This window comes from Cyrtonyx montezumae, unplaced genomic scaffold, assembly GCF_038088225.1.
Source record: "Cyrtonyx montezumae isolate F1298 unplaced genomic scaffold, pur_monq_1.0 scaffold_10, whole genome shotgun sequence".
NCBI classification, from domain to species: domain Eukaryota; kingdom Metazoa; phylum Chordata; class Aves; order Galliformes; family Odontophoridae; genus Cyrtonyx; species Cyrtonyx montezumae.
This window is the reverse complement of record NW_027071826.1, coordinates 28,434,895-28,450,749: the sequence shown is the minus strand read 5'-3', so window position 1 is coordinate 28,450,749 and position 15,855 is coordinate 28,434,895. Positions and strand designations below refer to the sequence as shown.

Below are 15,855 nucleotides of genomic sequence, written 5' to 3'. Positions count from 1 at the left end.
TGCAGAGAAATGAGGTCTCTTATTTTGTAATATTTTATGTTTTATGCTGGAGAGCAAACTGATTCGCCAAATGATCAGGGGTTTTTTTGTTTGTTGGTGGGGTTTTTTTTTGTGTGTGTGTGTTTTGTTTTTGTTTTTGTTTTGAGTTCCTCTCTGTAACGCAAGTGAGGAATAACATAATTGCTCCCATACCTAGGAAGTGAATGGCTTGCTACACCTCAAAATGTTTTAGTTGCATTCAGTGCACATGGGTACTCTCTATACATTGGTAAATAGGATAGTCATCAGTGTAGGTATTCACAGATTTTTTGTGTACAAAAATTATGCTCATGAAGAATGAAAAGCTTCAGCTCCTAAAAGTGCAGAGTTAACTTTAAATGTCATAATCCTGTAAGAACTCATAGCATCATTTTGCTGATTATTTCCTACTGCAAAGTACTATTCACTGTTACCCGTTATCCTTCTACAGAAATATAATTATGTCCTTACTCTTTTCCATGTGCTGCTTTTTGGTTCAACAGACTTTTACTTCAGCCAAATCATTCATTGAGGCACAGAACGTGATGCATATCATTACCCTCTCATGTCTTTACAAGACTTTGTTATAGTAACTGAGTCTAGGAGTCTGGCTGCCAAAGAAATTAGTTCTTTATAATGTGAAGCAATGTTGACAGTAAACTCTCCTTTCCTCTCCACCCCTCCCCAAAAGAAAAGGAAGAAAAGAGAAGAAAAACAAGATTGCATTACAATTCTGGCAACATCAGCCACACTAATAAAATCAAATTCAATGTTGTTTTACGACTTTGAATTTATGTGACTGCACAGGATCAAAGGATTTGTATCCCATTGGACTGCAAGGTCTATAGTTCATGGCAAAAAAAAAAAAACAAAAAAAAAAACCTCATCAAAAAGAGCATTTTAGTAGTAAGGCTTTTCATTTTAATCAGCCACACTAATAAAAAAGCTGTTAGGTGTCCAAAAACATTCTCCCAAGATCAGAGACAACTTGTTCTCTACTACAATCAGTTTTCTTATTGGATCCATACTGCCTCTGTAGTTTTAGTCACTGAAGCTTCATCTTGTTTTCAGTCATTTTTTCATGTTGTTTTCAAATGTTATGTGCCAAAGAATCATTATGAATCAGTAGCACTAATGAATCATTTAACTTTATGGGTAAATGATAAATAATGTGACTTCTTGAAAATTGTCATCAGAACAAGTGATTAACAAAAACAGAATTGAAAATACTGTTCCATATTTTATTATGTTGTGTTTAAAAATATTTGAATAATAATGATAATTTATTTTTTTCTTCTCGGATGTAATCTTTGAACATCAGAAAACACACGTTAGCATTCTTGTATTTATACAGACTTAGTATCTTAGCCTGTCCTAAGAACAAGGTAACAATAACAAGTGAGAAAAAGTACAAAGTAAATAGAGTGTTTGTAACAAGAAAGGCTTTTGTCATGATATTTAGATTCTATTTATGCCTGGCATAAACTAACTTACTTCTGAGAAATCACTTTCTGCAAAGATCTCTCTCCCTTTCTGTATGACATAACACTTCTGATGTTATGTGGTTTCCTGTAGCTGCTGTACGTTATCTATCACGTGAAATACTGACGCCTGTAGTGTTTTTACTGACATTACTTAGCAAAGTGCATTTGTGCCTAGAAGTTAAACAATCTGAGGCATTATTAACTTTCTACTTGATCTCTTTTGCTCATGTCCAGCTTAATTTTTAGGGCAATTGTGTCACTCCAGAAGGTATGGGACTGATAGCAATTGCTGCCAAAGGGCAGTTGAAGAGAGTGACACTACTTTGTTCCTTTGTTACCATTGCATCAGACTAAGTATTTTAATATATGTGAAAGAATTACTTTCCTTCAGTACTTTATATTATATTTAACAGTCTTATCCTCTGTAGGGTATAGAAGTCAATGCATAGTGAATTGGTTGCTACCAGTCAGTATTAACTTCAATCTCTATTTTCATGCTTTATGGTCTTATGTTTTTTATGGTCCATTTTTAGTTAACAGTTTCTTTGCCTTGAAGTTTTAAGCTTAAAGTTATAAGTTTTAAGCCTTAAAGCTATATCTATTTATTTGTCAGATTCAAGAAGCATTTAGAGGCCAGTAAGGTTTTTGTTTTTTTCTGAGGGCACAGAGATTCCACAGGGGAGTAAATCCCTGGCCAGGTGCAAAAGTTGACAGAATTGCATCCATAAATATGCTGTAAAGTACAATGAGCATTATTAAAGGTAGTTTGCTTCTCTTGAGTTCTAACAAATTTCAAGGACTTAACAGATGTTCTCCTTGTGTATTTGTTTAGAACTTAGAGAAAAGGAGAGAGATTTATTCTTAATAAGAAGGTTCATCTCAGTAAAGTTGCATGTAAATAGGACAGCTGAGGAAAAACAAGGACTAGCGATGAGCTATTGGGAGCTATTTACTCTGCATCAGAATTCTTCAAATGAATTAATTTGTAAAATCTAAAATAGTCTAATGTTAGCTATTAACAGTGAAAGGACTGACGGAATGGATGTATAAATGCAGAAAGGAAAGACTATATATTCAAAGTAAGTATTTAAATTGACAAACTTGAAGACAACTATTGCTTAAATTGTTATGTGAATTTTGGGTATTTTTAAATCCTGTATGTAAGCAACCACACTGATACCATTAAAAAAAATCTACGTGTTCCAGTGTATGTTTAAATATTTTGCAATACAAATGATTTTATGAAAAAAATTACTCTAAAGCTGTATTTCTTTCTCAACTGCCTAAATGTTAGTTATCAGTGAACAATTAATACCAATAAAATATATAGAAATACTGTTTTCTATATATTGGTTCTGATATTTGCTCCCAACTGTCTTCATTGTATTTTCTTTATAAAGCTCTATATTTGTAACTTTTAAATTAAAAGAGAATAGTAGTCTGTATATATAGCTTATACAAATAAAGTACTGGAAATGTTTGAGAATGGGCAATCCATGTCACAGATATTTTACTATTAACTGTTAGTATAACATTTACTGTGTAGCCTTGAATATCAGTTACCATATGTAACTGATTATATTTATTGAGGTATTTGTTAGAAAGGAATTTTGATTTTTATGTAAATTGGCACAGACTAATTTTTTTTCTTTGAAAAATTCTTTGCTAAATCTCTGATTGTTGTTAAAATTTAAAACAAATGTATGTTTTTTCAAGGACAGAGATTTAACAAAAAAAAGACATTTTTCTTCTTTGTCAAGACAATGCAAGAATAAAAAGCGTGAACTCTTCCAAAAACTGAGGATGAAAATACTTAGAATGAACAAAAAGTCAAAGGCTGCCTTTGAAAAATGTTTTTCTTCTCTTTTCTGTGCACAGTACTTTGATGACCAAAATACTATTAAGAAAAAAAACTGTGAAGTCTATAAAACTTTTTTCAGCAGCGACTCAAGAATTCTTATCTTTTTTTTTTTCCCAAAGAGCATTCCTACTTATACTATATTCTCAGATACTTTGTGTCTTCTTTGTTCCATTTTTTCTATTTTCATGGCTTACAATTAACTAATTTGATGCAACAGCCAGTATATACAGTCAGGAAAAAAAAAAAAAAAAAAGAGAATAAAATTCAGCTCACTTTCTCTGCACTGTGTTGTTTTCCCAGGCTAATTAGACTAAAAACTACTAGAAGCATATGCTTCTCAGTTGAAGACATAATCTGTCTCTGGTATACATAGAAGGGTATTGTTCATTGAAGGCATGCAATTTTTGTTCAGTCACTTTTGAGACTAGAATTGCACAGTAAATAGTGGTGAAAAAATGTTGTGCTTTAACAGTCCAACATTTACTTGCTTTACTATACCCAGGAAAAGTTCTGCATTTTGCTTGCTCTAAACAGTGTTCTAGAAAATGTCTTACCATTTCAGTTTCCAGGATTCTTTTTAAACATTTGTACTGCCTTTAAGCCTCGTCTAAAAACAGAACAGCTAACTTTTTGCTGTAGATCGCTGTGGAGATGTATGGCCTCCTTATATTTGTAGATAAGAATTGTTTTAAAACTTAGTATCAAAGCAATTTTTTATCATGGGTAGAAAGTCTTTCATCGTCTATATAAAATAGCATTATATAAAGCAGTAGCAGAACAAATATACTTACATTAATGCCACTGAATTGACTATACAGATTATAACTGACTATACTGGCCATACTAACTTAGATGCTAATCTTTGTCACTTACCAGAGCAGCAAAACTATCCCATTGGTATTAAGAGATTTGTTTGTCGATCCACATTGTCATTTCAATGACATTTAGATAACCCGCATTTTGCATTCTGAATGAGAGGATATAATCTCTTTTGTGATTAATTTTGTGCTTTATGATCTCAGTCTGTAATGCTGGATGGAGGTAGAATATACATACTCAGCTTTGGCCTTTCTTCTGCATTTGAGAATAATACTTATGTCACTTACTGAATGATGACAGTCAGTGTCACAGTGAGGAACCAGTGATCTTCTATGTGGCAAGGCTTGAAGGTTTAATTTACTGTATTTCTGGAAAGAATTAATTAATGCTATAAAAAGTGAAATGGTCAGGAGAATAAAAGAACATTCACTAAGGGTTTTTTGTTGTTCTGCAGTCTCAGTTTGAACTCAGGGTATTCCATATTCGTGGAGAACATGCTGTATCAACTGCTCAGCTTGAGGAGACCATTGTACATCTGAAGAATGAACTTGATAATAAATTGAACAGAAGGAATGAAGAAGCAAGGGATATTGGTGTTTCTACTGAAGATGATAATCCACCAAAGACATACCGAAATGTATGTATACAGACTGACAGAGAAACTTTTATAAAGCCTAGTGAAGAAGAAAACAGAGCTGTGAAAAATAACCAAATAGTACCCAAAAAGCTTAATATTTCTTCTTTGACACATAGTATTTCTGCCCAAGGTGAAAATAAGGACAGTTATGATGTACCATCTTCAGAAAGTGTCTTATCTTGTCAACAAAAACAAATGCTGCCTCCACCACCACCACCTCCACCACCACCACTACCACCACCTCCTCCCTTCTCTGATTCTTCACTACCGGGTTTAGTTCCTCCACCACCACCTTTGCCAACGGGTCCAACTTCAGTGACACCTCACTTTGCATCTGAGCCTCCACTACCACTTCAACCTTCTGACAGCTGTAGAGATTTTCAAGCACCGTCACCACCAGCACCACCACCACTTCCAGGGTTGGGACCTCCTGTTCCTCCTCCACTCCCTGGATCTGGGTTACCTCCACCCCCCCCACCCCTTGGACCTGGGTTCTTTTTTAATAGCACTTTATCTTCAAGCCAAGGTCCTCGGAAACCTGCCATTGAACCTAGCCGTCCCATGAAGCCTTTGTATTGGACACGAATACAATTGCAAGGCAGCAGGTAAAATAAATTTATTTGGACTTATTTTCTGTTTATATGCCATGATATAAGTTTATGTATGCTATTTAAGACAATAACAAGGAGGAAAATTTCATATAGTAGCATGGAATTTGTATGTATTAACAACAAAAAAAATCAGTTATAGAAGCTTTAACAATAGATCACAAGATTTTTTTTTAAAAGCGTTAACATAAACAAAAAATTCTGTGCATTATAACAGAAGAAGCTTTGGTAATTTTATTCCAAAGTCAGAGTACTCCCTGAACAACTCTAGCGAAAAAGCAACCAAATATTTTAGTGGTTTCATGACTTACTACTAAAGAAACTTCTTTCCTAAGGAGAAAAAAAGAAAAATAGATATAATTAGAAATAAAATTGAAAAGTTAAAATTTGGTCAAGTAATAACCTCTGTGTGTAGTTCTGGTGAAACAGGAAAGATGAAGCATATGCATAAATACATGCTGCAGAGAAACTTGTAGTGTAAAGCATCTGGTATAAAGGAGGTGCAGTACTGACAGAGACATCTGTAGTTAAAACAGGCAGTTTTATTTAAATATTACTTTTATTTTAGTTTTAAGAGTTTTTGACTGAATTTAATTTGATGACAAAGAATAATAATTTTGATTTTTTTTCTAGTACAACCAAACACAGGAAATTATATTAGTTTATGTTGGTTTGAGCATTTTTATTTCACTTTCCCAAAATTATTTGTAAAAATGATTGAACAGCTAGTTGGTTCAAAAATTAACCTTATTGCATTTTTTCCTATTAATTTACTGAGATAAAAATGTCCCTTCTGAAATATAAATGGTTCATCAAGTTTTGCTGAGTGCAGGTTAGAGTCTAAGTCACAGTTTCCTGATGAACTGCTGGATACCAGGCCCAATGATCCAGCATCATCATTGTCTGCACTAGATTTGAAAAACTTCAACAGTCTGCCGCTCAGAGCAGCAGCTATCTCAGTCTTTGAAGTTCTTACAGAGCCCAAAAGCATTATTCATTGAAATCATTGCAGCTGATGTCAGAAAAGTGAAGCTGTTGAACTCTAGCCACTTTCCATGATGCAGATCATCTTTCATTGTGGATGTTAATGGAAAAAATAGATTTTCTTAAACATTCACTACAATAAATGTGATTGAGTATTAAATAAAAATAATCCTAAATTTGAGTATTTATGTGGCTTTTAGAGGTGTTTTTCCCATTATATGGGTAGATATTACTTGTTTTTTTTGTTTGTTTTTTTTTTTAATATTACATCTAATAAATATACGTATGGTAACATCAGCCATTTGTAGTTCATAGGGTTTTCTGCAGTGTTTGTGGTGTTGATTTTTTTTTTTATAGCAACTCATTTTATTGTCTTTTAGTGACATCTACTGGAAGAATTTGGCCCACCTTTTACTGATAGATATGGCAAAAAAGCACAGTCTGAAGATAGTTCTGTTAAATATACTTTCATAAATTATTGAAATTTTGAAACTCATTCTGAGTTGAAGTGCTTTTTTGAAACACTACAAATTATTTTTCTTAAATCCAGATGAAACAAGGGTATTTTGTTTAATACAATTCAAAGTGTAAACAGTGATGCTTATCTACACTATATCTGTTCCTGAAAGATGAAAGTAAAAAAAAAAAAAAAAAAAAAAGATAATCCCCATGTAAAATGTAAGTGATGTGGAATATTGATCAGTTTCCCAAGATATAGGCCACTTAGGTTCTAGGTGCTTAAACCTGAAACGAAGTTCCATATGAGCATGAAGCATCTGAAACTAACATGAAGTGAATCAAGTCCTCTACAAATGCCCTTAAAACATTTTTGAATAAAATGTGTTCATTATTTGTTGATATTATTTTTATATGACTAGGAAGATTATTGGGAATTAGTCAAAAAAAGCTGCTGTTGAAGTACTCCTAATCCTAGTTGAAGTGGCAGAGATCTCTAGAGCTGTATTTACTCAAGCTGCAGATGCAATATATAGTTATTGTACAAAAAAAAACAAACAAAAAAACACCTAAAATATGTGGACTTTGATTGTTTAGCAAGTAGTCTACTAAGTAGCTATGCTTCTTGGTGCACCCTTACAATTTTGACTCCTTACAACAGTAAGTTACAGAGAAATAATGCTGTTAGTATGCTAGCACAGCTTGTTTGGGTTTTAAGTTGTTGATAAGGTTTTATTAATAAATATTTAGTATAAGTTTTATTATTATATTTCCCTTTATAGGAAAACTGCTATACCAACGTTATGGGAATCACTAGAAGAACCTGATATACTTGATACTACCGAGTTTGAATATTTGTTTTCCAAAGACACGACTCAGGAAAAAAGAAAACCATTATCAGAGACTTATGAAAAAAAAACCAAGGCCAAAAAGGTATTTAACTTTTCTTTGTATTTACTTTATTTTTTATTTTTTATTTTATTGCTTTGTTTTACATTTTAAGAAACTTCATTTTTATTTATTGTTAAACTAGCACGTAATAGATGGGTTTCTAAATCCTGTTCTAAAACACAATAGGTAAAATTATTTGTTCAACCTTAGCTAGAGAATTCAGATACATTATTTAGTTTGGAAGGTTTCTTCCATTTGAAAATGAAAGTTCTACATCTTGGTGAAGTAGAAAAAATAGTATGTAGAAGAATGGAATAAAAGTTCTAACATGTACCTTAAAGTACCAGTATTTCAGGCCATATCTGGCCTTGCAATTAATTATAAGTAAATACTACCATTAAGTAATTCTAGAAAATCTATTTTCCTTAAGTTAATGTTACTGATAAAATAAAGTAATGCAGAAAATAGGAAAACCACTCTTACATATTTTGAATGAAGAATGCCAAAAAATTCTTTGCTGGTATTGTTATTCAGTAGCTATGTCGAGAAAGGACAGGGAGACCATGTCTTGGATGAAAGTTTGTGTAGCACCTGTCATTATGGCAGACACTCTGCCTCAGACATGGTCAGTTACAGTGAAAGCTTGTTCTCGTTTGCTGAGTGCAGGTAGGACAAAGAATTTTTCTGAACAGTGACCAAGTAATGTTTTCCTAAAACAACATACGTATTATAAGCCTGTTTATAAGTGTACATATATAAGTGTGTGTATATGTGTATATAAGTACTGTATTATGCATCTATTTGAGTTTACCTGCTTGGAACCACAAGAGGGCTCTTTGCACGTAAACTATGCTATCTAGCTTTCTTGATTTTGACGCACATACAGTGTGAACTTTCAAGCAAATATAGCAGTGGAGATGGATTTTTCAAAATTTACTTAAACTTAGTGTAGTAATTAATAAGAAATGTCAATAAGGATACAGAATTTATGAAATTCAAACTAATGTGATGCAAAAAGTGAAAAATGAGAGAGTCTAGGGTAGAGGAGTTGGAGAGTGGAAACATTCTGGCATTTGGAATTATATCCTAAAGAAATAATTATTACGATCCTTTAAATGTCAGAATGAAGTGGAACACAGGAATCCCTTTGAAAAATATTTTAATGTTACATTTTAATTGATAGATGCTTCAAGTACTTGTGGTATATCTGATGTAATTTTAATGGAGAAATACCATGCGTAAATAGACAACTTTTTTATTTAAAAATCTCAGTAACAAGGTGAACATACCTACTTCTCTAGGTATGTGGCAGCAAAATAGTATGGGAATTAGTCCTGTTTTCTGTAAGGTGACTGTGTGTGATTCCTTATTGCTGTAACTAACTTAGTTACAGCAGTACATTTTTTTTTAATGATCACTCTTAACTTTATCCAAAATAGAACTGTGTAGTAGTTACTCTCTACAATATATGAACTAATGGAGTAATAGTAACTGTTATTGCTTGGGAGTAAGCAACGTGTTTTCTTACAAAGATACTATCTGTATTTACGTCAGTGTTTGAATTAGTTTTTGTTTTTGAAGTAAATTTACCCTTTTTAAGACTAGGAGTATATTTACTGAAATTATTGGAATAAAAAATGTTTCTTGAAAATTATCTGTAAAAATACAAAAACAAATATCCTAACAGAAAAATGTAGGGTTTTATCTAATACTGTGGGTTTGGTTTGGTAAAACTGATGAGATTATGATTGTGGTGTTACAAACCATGAAAACCATTGCTCAGTAATAAACTTTCAGTTGAAAAAGAAATTAGTTTTTTAGAACTCAAATGAAATTTGAATTAAACTTGGCATTTTCTCATTTTTAATTTTGTCTTTCCAACTTTCTTTGAATCGTAGTAGTTGGACATTTCCTTACACAGGTGATCCTCTTCTGTGACCCTGTGTTGGCTTTCTCTCAAATCCTACATGTCTGCATGCTAGCTCCACTGGATAAATCTTAGTGGGTTGTGAGTGAAATGATACTAGGGAGATATTATATTTACAGTGTGGTTTATAAGTAGATAAATGGAAAACTCCTGAAACTCTTGTACACTGATGTTGAATTATCGATTCTGCTGGTTTCATTTGTCCTTCTACATGCTTTTTTTCGGTGTTCATTTTACCTTCTTTCTAACAGTCACCATATCTACTACAGCTTTAGTAGTAATACTTTTCTTTGCTATGGTACAGAAATGTATACTTATCTAGTCTTAAATATGGAATGTCACATTATATGGAATTGTGTAGTTTGGTTTAAGATGCTTTATACAGATGTCACTAGAGAAGAATCTGACAGTGTTCATCATATGTCATCATTATAGCTGGTGCTGCATCATTTTGTGTTTCTTTGTAAATTTCTGTTTTGTATTTTGCTAAAAAAAAAAAAAAAAAGTCTTCCCAAGATACAGAGACAGCTTTAAAATCTGAAATAGTAATTTGTGTTTTGTATGGGTAAATTATCTTATTTTATACCACATGCTACCATTGACCTTTAAATTGCATTGAATCTCCTCTCATCCACACAAGCTTGTCCTATTTCCTACCAACTTCTACAAACAGAGTTTGACCAGCTTTGTATTTAGAAAAATGACAGGCCAATAGGTGGTGTAGGATCCCTAGCTAGAACATTACTTAATACTTTTCTTCTTGGATGACAATTAAACCAGTGCCTCACAATCGAATTCCATATTCAATTGGAAGATCTTATCCTACAAATTCAAGGGGAATTGTTTCCTTCCCTAGTCCTCCTCATCATACCACTTCTGATTCAAACCAGGATGCCGTTGGACATCTTGGCCACCTGGTCACACTGCTGGCTCACATTCAACTGGCTGTCCATCAGCACACTAAGGTCCCATTCTGCCAGGCAGCTTTCCAGTCACTCGTCATCAAGACTGTTGGGTTGTCTGGGGTTGCTGTGACTAAAATACAGGACCCAACACTTGGCCCTATTGAAACTCATACAGTTTGCCTTAGCCCATTGATCCAGTCTATCCAGGTCCCTCTGTAGTGCCTTTCTACCCTCAGGCAGATCAGCACTCCCTCCCAACTTGGTATCATCTGCAAACTTACTGAGGGCGCACTTTTTTAATACCTGGATAACAGTATACAGAGTAATACCAGAGTATAATAATAACAGAGTATTAACTATTCAGCTATCACTTAGTTGCAAAAGACTGCATACATTTTGAATTAGACCCTTTAGAAAATTCTTATGTATCTGAGATATCTGAATTTATGCAGTTAATCTACCTACATGAAAATGAGTACAGCTAAGTAGGTGGTAGTTTAGCAGAAGTGATCTTGAGGTAGTAATAGATCACAAAGAGAAGCATGAGTTATCAATTCGTGATGCTAAAAGGGAAACAAGGCTGATACATAAACCAAAGTGTTGTTTGCAATACAACCCATTCAGTCATGTATTCATTAAGAACATAATCTAGATTTAGGCACTACAATTATTCATTAAAAATGTTTATTAACTGTAAAGAGTCAAGAAAAGTGGGAATGATCAAAAGTGTAGAAGTAGTCTCTGAGAAAAATTCAGTGATTATGAATGTTTAGTCTAGAAAAGAGGAGGTTGATTTGGGACAGAAAGTGTCATCAAATGCATGCAGCTGCTGTGAAGAAAAATTAATCTTTCTAAAAGTAAGAATACCAAAGGATTGTAAAGCACTTTTGGCTAGGGAAAATGTGTTTCTATATTGGGAGATCATTAAAAAAATTTGTTTAGAATGTTGCGCATAGAGTTGATAGTGTATTGAAGTACAGAAATGCTTTGGATGACATTTTGAGTGCCTTTCCAACGTCATGAGTCTCAATTTAAAGTCATGAAGTCCAGTTTCTATCCATTTTCCTATGGGTGGAAATGACTACCTGCCCATTTTTCCAGTGGAAGTGCTTCATGACTCTAAAGCACATTGCCTTTGTGCCTGACAGAAATTGGCTTACTAAGTCAGTTACAGCAGTTTCAAGAGACTGTCATCTTGATGTGAGAATGTAATTACTAGATCCTGAAGTGCAGTAGTTTAGAAAATAACACATTCTAACAAATACATGGGGAAAAAAGGAAGGGAAATTGAGAACTTTCCAGCAATTATAGTTCCTTAAAGGACTGCTTAGAGGGAGATTTTATTTTTTATAGACATATCAACTTATTTGGGAAAAAAAAAAAAGAACCTTCAGTTGATAGTGATACAGTGTAAGAATAGTATAGTTTAAATATATATATAGTTAATATAATTTAAATGAAGCTCAGATGTACTTCCTGGTACAGTTAGGTATTCTTGAAGTTTGTTATGGTCATGCTTATCTGGACATTATAAGCTCTACAAGGTATTTGGCTGCTTATGCTTCTTTGATCATACACTTCTATGGAAGTGACTATAGATGGACGAAGAATGTGTGAAAGTGGGATTTATTTCCTAAGTTAATACTGAAATGGTTGAATTTGCAGCAGGCAGGTACTAGACAAAACTAAAGAAGGATTAGTTAATCTGTGAATGTATCAAGCCTATTTCACTCTGGTTTTGGTTAATTAACTTAGCTTAATCTAAATATTAATATCTATTTGGTCCCACTTATAAAATGACTTAGAATTTAGAGCTTTTTTGAAATCAAGAATAGAAAGGTATAGATCCTCCAGGTCATTTTAGTTTGTAACTTCAATTTCGGTGTTTTTGGAACTTGTGATTATGACTTCTGTTTTTTCACCCAGTTTTATCATTTCTATGATTTTGAAAATGCCACTAATAATCTGGACAATTTTCATAACCATTTTTGTATTTTCTCATGCTTAGATTTCAGGCTTCTAGATACATGATTTTTACATCTATTCTGTTATCTACTAATAATTAAAGCATTTGTTCTCATATACCAAGAATATTCAACTATATGTAAATTTAATATCATTAAGGTCCATAGCTGTTTATGAAAACAATGAAAGGTGAAAATAATTAACATATAAAATTTCTACCTAATTTTGCTGGAAAAAAAAAATCTGTTCTTTTTGAAAGAACTCAGCTTTCAATAGATTTTAATATAATTTGAAGAATCTAACATCTTTCCTAGACCTTGAAAACCCACTATTGGCATTTTTATGTCAGGTGAAGCACTGAAATTTATATTAAAAAATTTTTACTTTTGGTCATTCAAAACTGTTAATATTTCTTGCCTGTAAGTAACTACGCAAATTTTGAAACTGACAGGCACATGCAATTGTTTTCAAGCCTTAGGGTTTCCTTTTCCTATTAGATATGCCTAAGCAAAATAGGATATGTGCTTCCAAACAGGGGAAAGGATTAAGAATTAGGAAATGTATTTTGGAATGAAATGAAAAGCCAGATTCTCTACATATTAAGCTCTGATGCACTGTAAGCCTAAAAAGAAGAGGTTGTTTAGAAAAGAACATTCCTTTGCTGTGATTTATTCCATGTGCATTATGTAGCTTCATTTTTGAAGTTACATATTTTAGAGTTGTGTTACTTTTTCCAATATATTTGAGGACTTGTGAGGTACTTGCCCTCCTATACTTTTTCAAGAGACAGGATAGTTGGATGTTTGTGATGCCACTGTCTTCTTGGAAGTTAAAAATGGGGGGTGGAGGGTAAATATCAAGTAATTTGTGTCAGGTGTATGCTCCAAATGAAAGTCCATCAATCATTTTTGGCCCTTTAGTGCAATGATTATCATTTCAAAGACGCAGGAGGACATTAAAGATAATGGCTTTTCTGTTGTCTATTATCTCTAACAGACTTCACATAATTATTAACATATGTTCCCATTTAAGAAGAGTGTCAATATTTTGAGTGAATTGCATTTTTTTGACTGAAAGTTATATGTCTGTCAGCAAGATTTTTATCCATTTAACTAAATGAGGAATTAAAATTAATGAACTTTGTGTTTCTGCAAGAAGAGCAAATACTGCAGAAAGTGTTGGATGCTTTGCATGGTTGAAACACAGTGACTGTCTTCAGCTGTCTGCATAAGATAATAAACAGTGTTCAAACTTGAGCAAAAGTAGTAAAATGCTAGTGCACACTCTTCTAAGGCACTCTCACTTTATTTTTATGATTTGGGCTGTGCTTTGAGGAATGAATACATTATTTCCTTAGTTACCGCAGAGCTCCTCAGTCATGTAGGATGGGAAAAGTATTAATCAAAGGTAAACATCTATGTGATTCTGATTTGTTTTTAAGGTTCTGGTAGGAATAAAGAAAATGAAGTAAGTTTTTTGCTAGCTCATTTTTTTACCACTTTGTCTTGAAACATTGCCATTTGCTTGTCATTTAGAAAAAGGATAAAAATAAATTTTTCTTCATCCAGTAGAATTTTAGTTAGAAATACACATCCTAAAATACTAAGATGAATAAGATCTAACAATGTTGTTCATCTAAGTAAATATAAAATAGTTAAATATGGCCCTTCTTTGGGAAGGCGTAATATATAGTCTTAAGATTCTGAAATCTCATTGGTAGTCTTGGGGTGTTTATGTAGAAAGGCTGGAGGGAAATACTTGCTTCTTGCACAGGATATTCCTCCTCTGTTTAAACAGGGTTTCAACAGACTACTTATGGGTCCAGGCTGTTGACTTCACTATAAAAGTTAATGAGTAGAAATGAAGGAAAACACTCTGATATCTAGGACAGCTTTTTAGCTTATGGTTTCTCTCACAGAATTTAAATATTATGGAAAGAATCCATACACCAGCAGGAGGAAAGATTTAGCTTTTAATCACTAAAGTAAACTGAATCTGTTCAGATTTCTGCACCAGTAAGTGTCCTGGACAGAATGTAGACATTGCAATTAGACAAAAATGTGGTCTGTCATATAATATTTAATGAAATACGTTTCTTGCTACATTAGCGAAACACCTTTTAATGGGAATGACAGATTACTTTATGAATGTATTGGAGCTTCAGTATGTCTCTGCTTTTACATTATATGATAAATATTAGAAAGATATAAAAAAGACACTTGTATAAAGCAGATCAACTAACTCAATAACATTAAAAAGCACTCTGGGAACACCTCATTGAGCAAATAGTGTTACAGATCAGTGAATTAAATGAATTAGCACTGGTGCTCACAGTTGTGTCCCCGAACCATTAGATGCTGCATCCATTACAACGACACATTCATCGTCTGGAAGCAGCAGGCAGCTGGCAAACCCTGCCAGCTGGCATAGCAGCATCAGCTGGCGTCAGCTGGATCTTAGCTGCTTGCCTGTCACTGCCAGCTAAAAGCAAGTCACAATATGCTGAGAGGTGAGCAGTGATTTGTCTTTTAAAAGCATAGACTAAATAGTTCGATGCAGTCTTTACAAACTTCCATTTTATTTGCCTTATGGTTTTTATTGAGCTGGAAAACTGAAGAATTTTTTTGTATCTCCTTTCCATTTAGAATTCATTCACACGTATAATTCTCTTCAGTGGCTTCTCCAGAATAAGCATTATCTAGAGCAAAATGCCTTATTTCAGAAAATATGTTCTCACTGTAAGCGCAGATCTTTCCAAGTGCTCATTGGTTTTAAAGTTTGTAACAAAAATCCTGCATAATTTCTGAATATTAGGACTGCACAGTTTGAGCTGTTCTGTTGTCTTATTTCTCTCTCTTTGCTCTCTAATGAATAAAATATTAGTCTTCAGTTAGAGAGTTCACGTTGTTGAAGCCATTTCAGGTAGTCTAAGACTAGTTTGATGGCTGGTAATTGCGACCATGTGTAGATTTGTCTAAAATGCCTGTGAACATACAGTTCGTTGGACATTTTACAACATGAATCTCCACTTTAGCTTTTAAAATTATAGAAGCTCTTATCTCAATTTGTTGTACTGGTCTTTTAAGGAGGAAGTCTTGCTTAAGTGATGGAAACCAGTTCTATTATATTTAAATAATATTTTAGCATTTAAAAATAACAAGGTTTATTTGAAATGTCATATTATCTATAACAGCTATAGCCTGGAACAGTTTTGTCTCAAACTAGGCATGTCTAATGAGGTTTATGACAACCTATGAATTTGCCCCTGAACCAGGTCAACTTGGAGGTCAGGGAATGCTA

The 15,855-nt window shown here is 33.3% G+C and overlaps 1 protein-coding gene across 1 annotated transcript in view; it reads left to right on the top strand.

Annotated features, from left to right (window-relative positions):
* The window catches only part of FMN1 (formin 1), a 115,482-nt gene that overhangs the window by 30,504 nt on the left and 69,123 nt on the right, over positions 1–15,855 (top strand). The window contains exons 4-5 of the mRNA XM_065754009.1: positions 4,637–5,424; positions 7,650–7,800. Coding sequence (XP_065610081.1) covers positions 4,637–5,424; positions 7,650–7,800 — 939 coding nt within the window. The remainder of the gene's footprint in view (positions 1–4,636; positions 5,425–7,649; positions 7,801–15,855) is intronic.